Source organism: Fusarium tjaetaba (genome assembly GCF_013396195.1).
Source record: "Fusarium tjaetaba strain NRRL 66243 chromosome Unknown NRRL66243_c0000384, whole genome shotgun sequence".
In the NCBI taxonomy this organism is placed as follows: Eukaryota; Fungi; Ascomycota; class Sordariomycetes; order Hypocreales; family Nectriaceae; genus Fusarium; species Fusarium tjaetaba.
Window position 1 is genome coordinate 95,583 of NW_023501580.1, and position 14,403 is coordinate 109,985.

The 14,403-nt window shown below is 48.4% G+C and overlaps 4 protein-coding genes across 4 annotated transcripts; 1 reads left to right on the forward strand and 3 right to left on the reverse strand.

Annotated features, from left to right (window-relative positions):
* Positions 1-1,944: 1,944 nt before the first annotated feature.
* FTJAE_13083 (vacuolar sorting PEP5) lies at positions 1,945-5,216 on the reverse strand (the record flags this gene model as incomplete). Its single annotated transcript, XM_037346189.1, has 7 exons — positions 1,945-3,288; positions 3,335-3,670; positions 3,715-3,948; positions 3,996-4,643; positions 4,694-4,813; positions 4,867-5,118; positions 5,205-5,216. The coding sequence occupies 7 exons, from the start codon at positions 5,214-5,216 to the stop codon at positions 1,945-1,947; spliced, it is 2,946 nt and encodes a 981-aa protein (XP_037199882.1).
* Positions 5,217-5,608: 392 nt separating this feature from the next.
* On the reverse strand, positions 5,609-6,751 carry FTJAE_13084 (uncharacterized protein; the record flags this gene model as incomplete). The annotated part of the gene is made up of 1 exon (XM_037346190.1): positions 5,609-6,751. The coding sequence occupies one exon, from the start codon at positions 6,749-6,751 to the stop codon at positions 5,609-5,611; it is 1,143 nt and encodes a 380-aa protein (XP_037199883.1).
* Positions 6,752-7,595: 844 nt separating this feature from the next.
* Positions 7,596-10,271, forward strand: FTJAE_13085 (DNA mismatch repair MLH3; the record flags this gene model as incomplete). Its single annotated transcript, XM_037346191.1, has 4 exons — positions 7,596-7,827; positions 7,880-10,009; positions 10,060-10,088; positions 10,146-10,271. 4 exons carry the CDS (start codon positions 7,596-7,598, stop codon positions 10,269-10,271), a joined length of 2,517 nt encoding a protein of 838 aa, XP_037199884.1.
* Positions 10,272-10,742: 471 nt separating this feature from the next.
* Positions 10,743-11,759, reverse strand: FTJAE_13086 (mannosylphosphorylation MNN4; the record flags this gene model as incomplete). The annotated part of the gene is made up of 2 exons (XM_037346192.1): positions 10,743-10,890; positions 10,975-11,759. 2 exons carry the CDS (start codon positions 11,757-11,759, stop codon positions 10,743-10,745), a joined length of 933 nt encoding a protein of 310 aa, XP_037199885.1.
* Positions 11,760-14,403: the final 2,644 nt, after the last annotated feature.

A 14,403-nucleotide genomic window follows, 5' to 3' on the forward strand; every position in this document is an offset into this window, starting at 1 on the left:
ATGTTTTAGAGTGTCCGTATCGACCGGTACCAGTATATAGAGAACAAAAGGTGGGTTCCAAAGGACTGCACCACAGCGTTGCCCGCAGCTGTTGATGTAGAACATACGTCTCCAGTAAAGCCTTGTAGGCATGTGTGAAGTGTCGGTTGACTCTAATTTGGAGTCTAGGTTGGATCTTGATGCCATCGGCCATGATGCTGTTGAGAGTGATCGCATCAACAATGTAATCAAGCGGGACGATTAAATCCATAAAGATCACAGGTCTACCACCATTGCGGATGCCAAACTTGAAATGCATATGTGGCTGGTGAAATTTTCAAAAGCTTGTCTGCCAATGTTAGACCTCTTGTATAGGGAGATTCGGGCAAGTTTGACATTGTTCACAGCTGGGCACAGCCATGAAAATAGCCAACTACTGTATGTACAAGGCAAGCAACACAGCTAGGAATATAGGGGCAACATACTAGTAAGTCATCATTCTTCGGTGGAACTCGATGCTGAGTCGCCGAAGGTTGGACATCCCTCTCAGCTGGTCGGCGATCAGGGACAGACGGAACGGAATATCCGTTGACTGAGGAATCCCGCTGATGGGGAACGTATCCGCCGGCCCCTTCTCCTGCACGACCAGCTGTTCGAGATTGTCCAGCTGGTTTAGCAGTGAGATATCTAGATGAGAGTCAGTGCCATAACTCAACGAATGAAAGGAGGCAGAACTAACATATATACTGAAATTGTCGGTTATATACCATGGCATAGCCAAGTAGAATACAGATGTAGAAAGCGGTTTGAATAATGACACCGACTAACACCTAGAAGGCCTCGTTGTTCACGGCCGGCATTAGAACTGTAAATCGCTGGCAGTACTCAGCTCGCTCGCTGCCAGACTTTCTTGCAGTCAGAAGCTTTGCGGGATGTGTGGTGGATGAAAAAAGGTTGTGACAACTGGCGAGGCCTAAATCATTGATCTTCTCATTACCCTTCTTGGTGTTGTGAGTGCACCACAAGCGAACGGTCCTGAGGGCCAAGGTAGGAACATCGCCGAGGTGATAGCAAAGGAAAGATGCCATTGATATTGAACTTCTGGTTGGGGATGAAGAGCTTTTGCAGTTGAGTATACTTGTATAGTACTATAATTGGATTGATGAGATGATGGAGAAAGAAGAAGAAGAAGACAGACCCGTGGTATTTATACCCGGAATCCCAAGCTCAGAGAGAATTCACCTGGACGATTTCTTTGGTAATGGCAGTCTAGTTTGCTTACCATTGACGGCCAGGCTTCAGTTTGGCCACTGTTTGCTAAGTAAAAGAAACCAACAAGCGATCCCCTTTGGCACAAACTTTTAGTTTATCTAGACAACAAAACGTAGTTCAGTAAAGGATTGTCAGATTCTAGCAAGGAATGTTGAGTTGTTAAGCAAAGTCAGCTCAGTTCAAACGCCACACGATTCAAGCAACGACCCCTTTGACACAGGATAAGCAAATCGCTCAGTTTGAGGACAAAAAACAACGCACACACTCAGAACGATGGAACAACTATGCCACAGATTGTCGGGAACTGTCATAGCGCTGGAAAGATTTGTGTTTTTACAGAGATGGATTGGAAAAGGGGTAAACCCCGAGGGCGGAATCACGACAATTCTATCAAGTAGTATATCAAAATACCTCTAAACTTATCATAAGCTTACCTAAACTCACATAAGTTTACCTAAGGTTGCCTAAGTGTACCTAAGCTTTAGATAAGGCAGCGAGGCATCTTGAGCTCTTGATCACCAACTCATCAACAAACTCACGAGCATCTAACAATATTAAACCAAATAAGACCATTCTGCCTAAATGTTGATTGTATAATGTATCAAAGCCCCACAGAAACAAGGCAAAGACCAAATAAGAACCCAAAACTCCTTTAGACACCATGCATCTCGCCATCACCTCATTTCATAACATTCACTCCGCACTCTGCCCATCCATAACACCCCCAGAGAACCACTCCGCCAGCGTACTAAACCGATCCTCGCTGTTCTCCAGATCCATCTTGAAAAGGTCATGCTTGCCAGCCCGCTCCTTCTGTCCTTCGCGCATCTTGCGGATCATGTCGTTCTCCGGTGCACACTTGGGACACTCCGCATCGTTGTCGTTGCCGCCGTTTCGAACGCAGCGTTGGTGGAAGCTGTGTTTGCAGAGGAAGTGCACGGCTGGTAGGTCAAGGCGCTGGCTGCAGTCTGAGCACCAAGTTGCTTGGAAAACGGCGGGTTTGGAGCCTAGATCTGCAAGCTCTACGCGACGCTTTTCTGTATCGCCGCGAAGATTGTTGATACGGTTGCGGTTCGTAGCAATTTCTTTGCGCTCTCTTGTGATTGTCTCGTGAAGGTATGGTTTGATCATGCCCATGGTTGCTACGCCACCTCCTGAAGATTGGCCAACAAGTGTTTGGATGACCTGCAAAGGAGCCATGAGTCCATCTTTGTCGATCTTGTTTAGCACGTTGGCCAACTCATCAGGCCCGGCTTCCTCCAGTACCCTTTGGTCAGAAGTGAGATATGCCAACGCAGCTGGATACAACTGTGGCTCCTCGGGACCGTACTTTCTGAGGGCCTTCATGGCGCCTCGTGTGTCCTTAGCCGATGTGTAAGATCTGAAAATGTCGAAACGTAGTCCTGCCTGTTCTTTGACAAGGATAGTTCCATCTTGGAAATCCGCAAGATGCGAGAGAAGTAGAACATTCGAGCTTTCCATCGGCACGTGCTCACCCTGAATGAGCTTCTTCGCTTTGGCCTCCCATTCCTCCTTATGATCCTGTCCCTTCTTTTCGCTTGCCTTGTACAAGTACATCTCAAAAAGGGTAGTGTAAAGATCTGTTCGGTCACTCGACTTGAGCTCCTTTTCTTCGAGACACGCTTCGAGGAAGACAATAAACTCATCCGGGTGGTCGATGAACGAGGAGAATGCGGTTCTTGGTGGTGGTGGAGTATACTTTGGTGCAGGTATATCGTCGTTATCCACGATAATGTTCCCATCGCTAACTACAGCCCTCGTGTTTCCGACTGTGCCAGGAGATGCGACCGAAGATGTATTCATATAAGGTAAGGGCAGCAGGTTGGACAAATTCTGAACAGCGCTGGCCGCCCCAGCTGCAAAGCCGCCACTAGCGGGCGTATCAATCTCGTTTGGCACCGTCAAAGTGCGCCGAGGTCGGTAATTTCCTGTATAGTAGTCCACGAATAACTTGGTAGCATCTTGAGGACAATTTTCTATGAGCACTCGGGCGTATTTCTGTAGACAAGGGTATGCCTGGTCATGTTAGCCATTTTTCACTTCAGTGGGAGCTGCCACGTACGATATCAGGATCTTGACGCCAAACATAGTCGAGCGCTTCGACATAGTTCTTGGAGTCCTCTATCAAAATATCCACCACAAGATCAGTCTCGCCGTGCTTCTTGGCAAGATATGCAGCCTGCTCGTAGTACCCGCCTTGTCGACACATTGCAATTGCTGTATCAAGATCAAACTTGAGGTCACCAGGAGACTTGATGAACTTTTCAAGCTTGTTGATGTCTTTCAGCTTTGCATAACAGTTGAGGAGCAGGGTTGTGTGGTCTGCAGTCGCTTTTCGATGTTCGTGGAGTTGTTCCAGGTATTGAATTAGGTTGTGAATGCGTTGCGTATCAAGGTACTAGGAACATTAGACTTGCTGGTACATACGGGCGGTCTCCTTACCTTGCGAATGACTTGTGATGGCTCAGTCGTATCAATGGCTCGAATATACTGAATCATGGCGCCATCATAGTCAGCTTTTTGATATAAGTGATCGCCGAATCGACGGTAAATAAGGCTTTGCTGCTCATTATCCATTCCAGACTTTTGCGCCAGCTCGATAGCCAAAGGAAACATGTTCCTCTGATACAGCATCTCCAGTCGTTGTTGCAGGCTTTTCTCATGATACCGGTAGACCTGATAAAGTTAATGAGAGACCACCGAAATCGGCAGACTCAACTTACCTTGCCATCCTGGAGAACTGTGAAGAAATCACCCCAGATGTCAACAAAGTGTCCTACAGGTGACATCAAAGTCTCTGTATGACCGATTACCCGAAGATCCATATCCAACAACACAAAAGATGACGCATTGAATAGAGAATTAGTAGTAGTATTACCAAAGCGTCGCCTCATTGCCTCAGAATCTTTCGCAGTGCTGCTCGCGGGTGGACACGCAAGCGCAACATATTCATTGTAAACATCAATCTTGCTCTTTGGCGATTCATACGCCTTGGGTGGCCCTCGACCGTCCAATGTGTATGTGTAGATAGCATCGTCACGCGCAACAATGACGCCGTCTGTATTTGGATCACGCGTCATGCAGCCCACTGCACATCCGGCATCTTCGATCGTCTTGGGCGGTAATCCATGGCCCTTTTTGGATAGACCGAGCTTCAATATTCGTGAGGTCGTGGAAACAAACAGAGTGGTGAGCTTTTGTGCCGCATCCCAAGCGAGTTCAACACCGGTAATCGGCTCTTCTGATTCGAAAACGATTCGTTGCTTGGTGCCGAGATCGTGGACCAATTCACCTCGAATTACGGTAACAGCGCCGTTAGTGAATCCCACAGCAATTTGTGTAAGATCGTCCGTAGCCGTAAACGCAGATATCTTCAACCCGTCAGTTCCCAATGATGTATCAAACTCCCAACAAAACTCACGGGAAATTGCCGTCGGTTATTGTTGATCATGACCGTGCTCAGACATGTCGGTGTGTTGGTCTTCTTAACAAGCTTGTCGAGCGCCCACACCTTCAGAACAGGCTCACTGCTCATGTCCTCCTATAATCACCGTCAGCCCATCAATTCGTTATCTGAAGTTCAACAGGCCGTACCGCAACTGTCAACAAAAGACTTGTTCCTTCGACCTGGCGCATATGCGTGATGCTCCCAGCCTCGTAAGCCTGGAAGCGCTTGACGATCTTCCATGACTTGTTTATTATGCTGACATATCCCTCGAAAGATCCAAGGAAAAGGCTATCGGAGCCTGCGCAAACGCTCGAGATCTCATTGCCCTCGAAGAGCTGTCGGGTCTCGTCGTCGGCGATGTTTATTTGGACAACGTCGAAGAAGTCAAACGACTTCCACTGCGATCCATTGTCAGCATGAGAAGTCTTGAAGTGCGCATGAACCGGGAACTCCTATGCGCGCATGATAACAGGGTGGTCCTTACTGAGATGGCCATCTTGAAGCATTCGGGAATGTCTTGAATTGGAGAAGATGGGCCGCGGCGCGATGACGATGGTGGGACGCTGAAGCTGGGGAGCTACAGGAGCTTGCCTAGCGCCACAGTGGCTGCAACTCCAGAACACCCGACCCATCACTGTAGAACATCAAATTATCACGTAAAGCTAATCAAAAGCTCGCTCGTTTGGGGATCATCATAACAATTTTCAGGGTATCATGTATGGTATATTAAGGGACAACTTCCCTCGACTACGTATAGTAAGTACCGAACCAGAATTCTATATAAGTCAAGCAAAACACCAGATACGCTCTCATTCCTGCCAGACCCAACCGACCCAGTACCATAAAGCAAAACAAAGCATCAATCATTCGCAATAAAAATCAACACGCTCATGCCTCCTTCGTTCTAGAAGCCACAGGGGTATCTTCTTTCTCATTCTCGCTTTTCTCGTTGAATACCTCTCGTGGCGTAATCAGAGGACTGCTCAGACCCCCAATGCTGCCACTCACGCTCTCAGCTCGTCCATGGCCAAGTAGCCCACTTCGAACACTTGCAGCATCTCCTTGCTTGGCATAATAACTGTTTCTATCTCCAGAAATCGCAGGCCCAACACCTGTTGCAGAGTAAATGCTCGTGCGTTCTGTTGCCATTCGAGGATTGCCGTGAATACCGGGGGTAGTAGGCATGCCCATCGGGTCGATGTTCGCACTCAAAACACTAAGTGGTAAACTTTCACGACTTCCACCCCAAAGTGACGAAGGTGCAAGAGCACGCACAGATGCATCCGTATCGAGAGAACGCCTTCGTCGTCGCTTACTTGATGACGCCAAAGTCAGGATAGATGCGTTATCTGTTAGCAGATTGTTGGCGGTTGCAGACGTGTAAGTCGTTGGGTTGCCAGTTGGCGCCAAATGGGGCGGGATAGCCGACGCTGGCGTTCCTGCAGTGGGGAAGGGTTGGGTGAATTGAATAGACTGCGTGTTGCCATGGTGTTGTGAAGCATGATTCTGAGGTTGCCCAGCCCCGTTAGGCGCCATCGACTGTATCGTAGTCAAGGTCGTCGTCAAAGACCTCACGGATGGTGCTGGACTTGAAAATGTACTGTCTCCCCCCCTCCTAGAATCAACTCCTCCACCAACGGTACGGCTCGTTCCAGCGACAGAGCTTGCCCTATGGCTGGGTGCCATGAGTGAATGGGAGGCCTCATGATCTGTCAACACCGTACCGGCCACACTTCCACGTCCGATCGTTGGCGGTCCCTGATCTTCTCGGGATGTCCGAGTGGATCGATCCACACTGGTATTGCTTGTACCCGTCTGTGTAGTGGTGAAAGTGCATGCACTTGTTCCGTTGGTTACACCGTTGCCGACCTGTCCAGATTCCGGGTAGGGATTGTTCTTCTTGTGGCTGCGTTTCTTGTGTCTCTTTTGACGTTCACCATCGGATGATTTGAAGTTGGTGAGTTTCTTAACCCATGTCGAAAACGGTCTCCTGCGTTGACCTTGACGGTCTGATATGTTAGCATGAGGCATTGTGTTGTGAGGCTATCGCAAGGTGGCGATATCGGGTGATGGTAAATTCCATAACACGAACAACGCTCTAACACTCACCATGCTCTGGAGGAACCACGTCGGTCGTCGCCATCAAATTGAGAAAAAGTCGTCGGATTGAAGCGAAACGTTACGTCGAAGCTACCAGAACAACGTCGTTGGGTAGCGGGCGGAGGCGGGGAGACTATGAACAAAGTCAAGGGAAAAGAGGCTCGCTCGGAGGAGAAAAGAAACGGAAATTATGCGTCAATCGTGGATGGAAGACAACAAGAAAAGGCGAAAACTAAGGGATGAAACTAGAAGAGACGTCGTCAGCAGATCAAAGTGTGTGGCATGGCATGTAACAGTACAAAAGGCTGAAAGCGGCGAAGCATGACATCGTACGAAGGTCGGGATACGAATCACGTGATGAATCTGTTGCATGACGAGACAACACAGACCAGAAGACGACGATCTTTTCTATTTGTCCATGGCCTATCATTGACTCAAAAATAGGCGCCTCCCAACGTGTCAAGTCCTCTTTATCCCTTACTTCTCCCGCAGGTACCCGTTGAAATTTTCCGTGGCTTCGAGTCTGGACTGAGCTGGCTACAAGCTCAAGGCACATCTTTTCTTGGCGCCACCTCCACCACGCGGACCCTGGATTCGGGGACGGTTACCCACTGTGCCTTAATTAGATCGCCCTAAAACCAGGTGCCCCCTAGCGAATTGCAGCTCACCTCAGTTTCAGCTCGCTTCGACGTCATATCCCAACTTGGACTTTGAAACTTTCAACACCACAGCCAAAGACCAACTCTACACAAACAAGCATGATCTGCTGTAGAGTATGGTCATCAGACAACTTCCTCAGGATGTCGTCGACAAGATTAAATCATCAGTCAATATCACTTCTCTGAACGGCGTTGTTTGCGGTCTTGTCACAAACTCTTTAGACGCTGGTGCATCCAAGATCAACATCTCGATCGACTACAGCAGGGGAAATTGTACCGTTGAAGATAACGGGTCCGGAATTCCACCCGAAGAATTTAAAGATGGCGGGGGCCTCGGGAAGCTCCACCGTGAGTGAAACGATATTACTTACGTGAAGCTATTGTACTTACGCCTTCTCAGATACATCCAAGTACCCTTCAAGGTCTTCTATCCATGGGAAGCACGGTGATTTCTTAGCATCACTTGCTACCTTTTCCCTTCTGACCGTCACATCTCACCACCAAAGGCATATTTCACACAATTCTATCTCGTTTCACAACTCTCGCATACTGGCTAGACACTTGCCTTCACCCCCTGAATCACGGCTTGTCAACTTTGATCATGGCACTCGTACGACTGTTCGAGACCTCTTCGGCAATATGCCAGTCAGAGTCAAGCAGAGAGTTACGTTTACTGAAAAGTCTGCCCTTGACAAGGAATGGTCGAAACTGATTCGAGCTATCGTTGGCCTGCTCCTTGGCTGGCCATTAGGTGTATCCGTTTCACTCAAGAACGCAAGAATCCAGCGCGAATTACGCTTCCGGCCAGCTGACAAATCAGACATCATGTCCAGAACCTCTCGACTTCTCACACAAGCTTGCCTTGCCGATTCAGACGACGCAGATTCCTGGGTACCGATATCAGCATCATGTGGGCCGATTTCCGTCAAAGGTGCTATCTCTACGAATCCAGTTGCGACACGGCGCTCTCAATTTATCAGCCTTGGGATTCAGCCAGTTAGTAATGAGTTTGGCACCGATGTTCTTTATGAAGAAATCAACAGGACCTTTGGAAACTCTAGCTTTGGTGTGATTGACGGTGATGAAGACCATAACGGTAACTCGCCGAAGCTGGAAGAGTTTACAGGAAGAGATTTGAAGAGTAGGAAAGGTATCGAGAGGTGGCCCATGTTCTATCTCAAAATCAGCACTACGGGGTTGGAGGGTCTCGATAGCCCAAATCGACTTGACAGTCAAGGCCAGACGCTATCTGCGATCATTGATCTTCTGAAGGCAACATGCTACGGATTTCTCAAAAAGCATCATTTTCGTCCACAAAAAGTTCGACTAGCCCCCGAGGAATCCTTATTCTCGACAGCGAGAACGTTGGGCCGGTCGAAAAAGCCTAAGAAGCAACCAGCCTCGTCATCAAATAGCTCGAGAGCCAGTTCCGTCACTCCTATCTCCAGATCCGGTTCACTTGGGCCACGAGCAGACAGCCCCTTTGAGGGTTGGCACCGGGTCAAAGTTGGGAGAGCTACGCCACTCAGCGCCACCTCAAAAGCGGCAGATGTTAGTACAAAGATGCGAGAAGAGTCACCGCTGGGTCGTCTTGTTGGAGAAGGCGGGAAACTGTTGCGCAAACCGTTTGATGAGCCATCCCCTGAACCAGAAGACGAGAAAGCAGGCTCGTCTGCAAACAGTGGTGTGATCTCTGGCGCATGTACGTTTGACAACACAACAGGTGAGGGTGACACAAGCAGTAGTGTTACCTGTCAAGGTGCACAGAAGCGAGACAAACATCCTAGCAAATGGCTCCAGGGTGTCATCAGCTCATGGGAGAATCCCATTTTTCACCCTGTCGAACCATCGGTGCCGAGTGTCGACAGCTCAGCGCAAGATCAGCTACATGGATGTGGACATGGAAGCGTTCATGTTGGTTTCGAAACAGGGTCAATGAGTCTCAGCGGGCGAATCTCACGTCACGCGCTTGCTCGCGCTACCGTGATAGAGCAGGTCGATCGCAAATTCATACTGGTGAAACTTCCCCTTGAGCGTGCAGTATCTGGGACCTTGGCACACGAGAAGCAGAGTTCTGCCTTGGTCATGCTTGATCAACATGCAGTCGATGAGCGATGTCAACTTGAGGACCTCATGGCGAGCTACTTCACCCACGACCCGTTGACAAACCAAACTTCACCATTCATCGAACCTCTCAGCCGACCCATAATCTTCGAAGTCTCAAAAGAAGAATGGTCTCTTCTAGAACAATATCGCGATTACTTTGCCGCTTGGGGTATCACATACCAAACACCAATCTCCTCACAAAACAAAATCATAGTCACAGGTCTCCCTCCAAGCATCATCGAGCGGTGCAGATTGGAACCCCGACTACTCATCGAACTTTTGAGAACAGAAGTTTGGCGAAAGGTGGATAGTAGTGTTCCACTTGTGCGACCATCAACCACAACCCCTGACAAGCCGTTGATATCACGTTTCAACGGGTGTCCAAGGGGTATTCTGGAATTGCTACACTCCAGGGCCTGTCGAAGTATGTCTCTTGCTTGCTGCTTGCTCCCGCTTTTGCTGACTTTGTGCTAGGTGCAATCATGTTTAACGATATTTTGTCGGTAAATCAATGTGAGGACCTCATCGATCGCCTGTCGCGTTGTGCATTTCCCTTTCAGTGCGCGCACGGTCGACCCAGTATGGCGCCCTTGATTGATCTTGGAAACGGTGCCAAGTTTGGCGGTTGGCAAGAATCAAAACGGCAAAAGACGATTTCATGGAAGAGCTGGATAGGGGAGTCATGATGGGCTGTTTGCGTTTCTCGATACCGCAGTTAGTTACATAGATCTTGTTTTACATTTCAGCATGAGTATAGACCTCTGGGCATCCAAAGCAACATTTCATTGAACCACTTTATGAAGCAAATATGCAAGCAACTAGGGATATCTTTCTAGGTTAACAGGCATTTGATGAACTCGAACAAAGATCCCAGTGATGAAAACAGCCATCATGCCTGTCGTCCACGCGTCAATAGCAAGCAACCATAACGAGCGCTAGGCTGAAATCCGCTCTCCAACGCCGTAATATACATCCAACGCCTCATGTGCAGCAAAGGCCTGGCTACCTTTGTATGACCCGACCCATTGTAAGGAGAAAGGGTATGATTTATGAAATTTAGGTCGTGACTCATTTCGCTGACTCGCAGCTCTTATGCGAGATCGAATGTAAATCAGAAATAGTGAGTTACTCAAAGGATGAGTATAGGTGATGAGCGTTTATACCGCTGCGCCTTCCTGCGACTCCTCAATTTGTGGATTTGCAGCTGCTTCAGCCAAATGGCGATCAACGGCGGCGAGCTCTCGCTGCTTCGCTTCCTCTTCAGTCTCCTTGATCCAAATCTTGTTGTCATGATCCCAACGGTGCCTGTAAACTATGTTAGCAAGTGAAGGTTTGAGAGGGCCGCCCCGTCAACGGTATGACGGTGAAACGGCTATGGTGGCAACATACCCGGCCCAACTCTCGGTGACTAAACTCTTCGTATCATACTCGTCAACCAAGATCTTATTGAAGTTGAATGGAACGCGAGCTTTGACGCCCTCGAACTCGGTAATACGCATAGGCCACAAGTCCTGGCTCTTGTACCGATGCTTGTTTTTGCAGCTCCAGACGCCTGGGCGATCTACCTCGCGCTCACGGAGGCCAGTGATATCAACGTACATGCCGTTCTGCATGTCAATCCAACGGCCATCAATAATATTTCTTCCGTCTGAGCGGTCGATATCAACGTGGTGGGGGTTGATATCTAGGAGGTATCTCTTAGAGATGAACTCCCCCGAGGCAGTTTCTGTGTAGTTCCAACTATGTTCCGTGCGGTTGAGGTTGTCCCCGATCCATTGAAGAGTATTGTTAGACACTTGCACGTCAAGATCGTAGTCCCAGGGCATGATCTGGCCGTTCCACCACCAACCAAGAAGGGTTCCATGAGCAATCCATGTTTCCACGCCGTAACTGTTCATATGGAACAAATAACTGCGGATCAGATCTCGAAGAACGAGACGATGTTCCTCATATGAAACCTTGGATTCGAAATAACGGTTGTCATAATGGCCAAGCTCAATATTTCGACCGGCTTCGACAAAGTATTTCGGTGTCTTTTCATCTGCGCGTTTGGCAATCGACGACGAAGCTTCAGCGTTCCGAGTTTCGTGGAATAGTGGGGGAAATGCGAGAGCGGCGGTTGTTGAAGAGAAGGAAGCGAAGCCCCAGAGGAGCAGCGACTTTACTGAACGCATGGTTGCTGCTGTGTGGTCGGATTATGCTAATGGTAGGAAAGAAGACGGAGAAGAGGTTGGCAGTCGAATGAAACGTATGCGGAGGCGATGCGCTTGATTTGTAGAGGGAGGAATGTCATGCAACGGGAGGTGGGCGGATCGGATCGTCACAAAGTTGAAATCTCGATAAGAAAAGGTAAGAAAGGGAGAAGAAGTAGCAATACTTTTTTGATCCAAGAGAGAAAAAAGGGAGAAAGTGCCGAGATAAAGAGAGGGATACGAATGAGGTATCACAGACAATGTCAACAACGCATGTTTGTTATTAGGAGAGAAGAGGAAGAGGAGGCACAGAGATAAGAGAGTGTAAAGATGGAAGAGACGGTGATGAGGATCTCTTTCCTTGAAATGAATGACGGAAGATGTGGGTTTCCTTATCCCCAGCGGAAGGAACGACCCGAGCAGGGGGAGAGAATAAGAAAGACGCAAGTGCAGGCGCAAGTGCAGGGCATTGGGCAAGTGCAAGGAAGACCGGTAGGTGGGCGGCGCGGCGACTGTTTCCAGGGGCGCGGGGCACGCGCCTCCTTGCCTAGAGCGGGATTAGCTGATTGAGTGTAAGAAAATGTATCACTACCAGTGTGACAGTGACATCCAATTGTAAGACACGAGTATCATATTCATTAACCATGGATATCAGATCTGAAATCATCATGCGATAGTTGAGTCTTTGGGCTTCATCGACTGTTAAAGTTTATCTCCCCCCAACGCCTTCAGTGCCATTTCCATTCCTCTCATCGAAATTAGAGCCTCAATTAAACGCCCAAGCCTCGACTCTATCCGTTTTGGACAAGATATACGTCAGCTGCACGGCAACCAGCATCCGAGCTGTGTATTCGTCGCACGCAACGACGCAAAAAACATCTTGGCTGTGTAATAATGCGCCGTCGCCGAGAAATGCCAATGTTTACACCGAATGCTCACAGCGACTAGGAATACGCGGACACTGGGAGAGAGAGTGGACATCAATGTTGTCGGTTGCGCTAGGCCCCGCACAGGAAAGAAGTCGTGTGCTTGCTTGATCATCATGATGGGATTTGCCAAGCGTCAGCGAAATGAGGCCAAGACGTGCTACGGAGTAAATCCAACTGTAAAATCAAGTTTCAAAACCAACTCGACAATGCGTGGTTGCAGGCATTGACGGATGTTTTGTGGTGAGACGGAAATACGGCATTTATTCTTTGCGACTAATAAACGAAAATGCTTCGAGACTGCAGCCACAGTCTTAAAGATAGATTGAACATCAGCCCTTGACTTAAACTGCGGACCGAGCGAGACTTTATCGGTGGCTCCATCTGGCATGGTCAAGATCTTGGATGCGTCGTCATCATCTTTCTGATCCGGATTTAGCACGCCCCGAAGGGCCGGGTGTTACATAGCAAGGGTCCGATCTCCATTCTGAGAGAATTCTTTTTAGACTTGACATTCAAAAAACTGGACCACAATTGATCTGGCCTACCAAATGACACTCCAGAGTTTAATACTTTCTATTAATTAAGATTTACTCAAGGTTTGAGTCGATTACTAAGACATGCAACCTTATGCATTCAGAGCCCTACGAGACTGCAACGACATAACGCATGACAAGCAAAAAAGAGGCCAAAACACCAAAAATTGATATCACGAGTAGTTCTCGTGAGGCGACTCTCCCGCCGGGAATTGAACCCGGGTCTCAAGCGTGACAAGCTTGCATACTGACCACTATACTACGGAAGACGAAACAGGCTGAAGCCTGCTGTAGCGGGTTTGTTACGACGATGCTGCGCAAGGGGATATATATTGGGGACTTTCTACTGTGAAGTTCATTCTTCATACACTGAATAGGTAGAAAGTGAATAGAATTTTCTGCAAGGCGACCACAGTTAAAAGAAAACTATTCCACCCCGTCTCTCTAGCACTTCCGTTTTGATGAGAGCAGAGTTTATGGCTCAAAGTAACATAAACCCAAAGAACATATTCGCCGATAGAGCATCTTGACTGTTCCTGCTGCCTAAGATTAAGGTTCAGAACCAAAACCTAGACATCATGACAGTCATATATAAAGAGGTTCCTCCCCAAGGCTTCACCTCTCAGAAGGATGACACACTTGTTTCTCATCACCAAGCGCCCAAAACGATATAAGGCACGCCCTCAGTAGATTTGCGGTATCTTCACTGCAGATCGCCAGGATGACCCTGAGGGAGTTCTTTCATCAATGATGAGATGCAGCTGTGTGTGTTGGACCGGGCTGAGGCTTGGCGACGAAGTACCAGCATACAGTCTTCTGAGATGATAATTGCATTTTCTGCTTGTCTTCTCCCAGTGGAGAGTGATTTTTGCCTAGGGAGTGGCTCTGGTTGATAGTATAAGTAATTAGAGCTCTTAGCGAAAAGAGATGAGGGAGGTTTATGATTCCAGTAGGCGGTTTCTCTTCTTACCTGTTTCTATCTACTAGAATATCTTGATTCCATGGGTAGAGTTGTGGGATGACAGTTGCTCGCCTCCTTTCTAAAGTCCATGACCCCATGAGCAGTTCGAGGGTATCATCCCCATATCACCATACTCATTCTAGGACTCCGCAATGTGAATCTCAGCTTTGAGGAGGACGGAGATACCGTCACTTCGGCAGCGC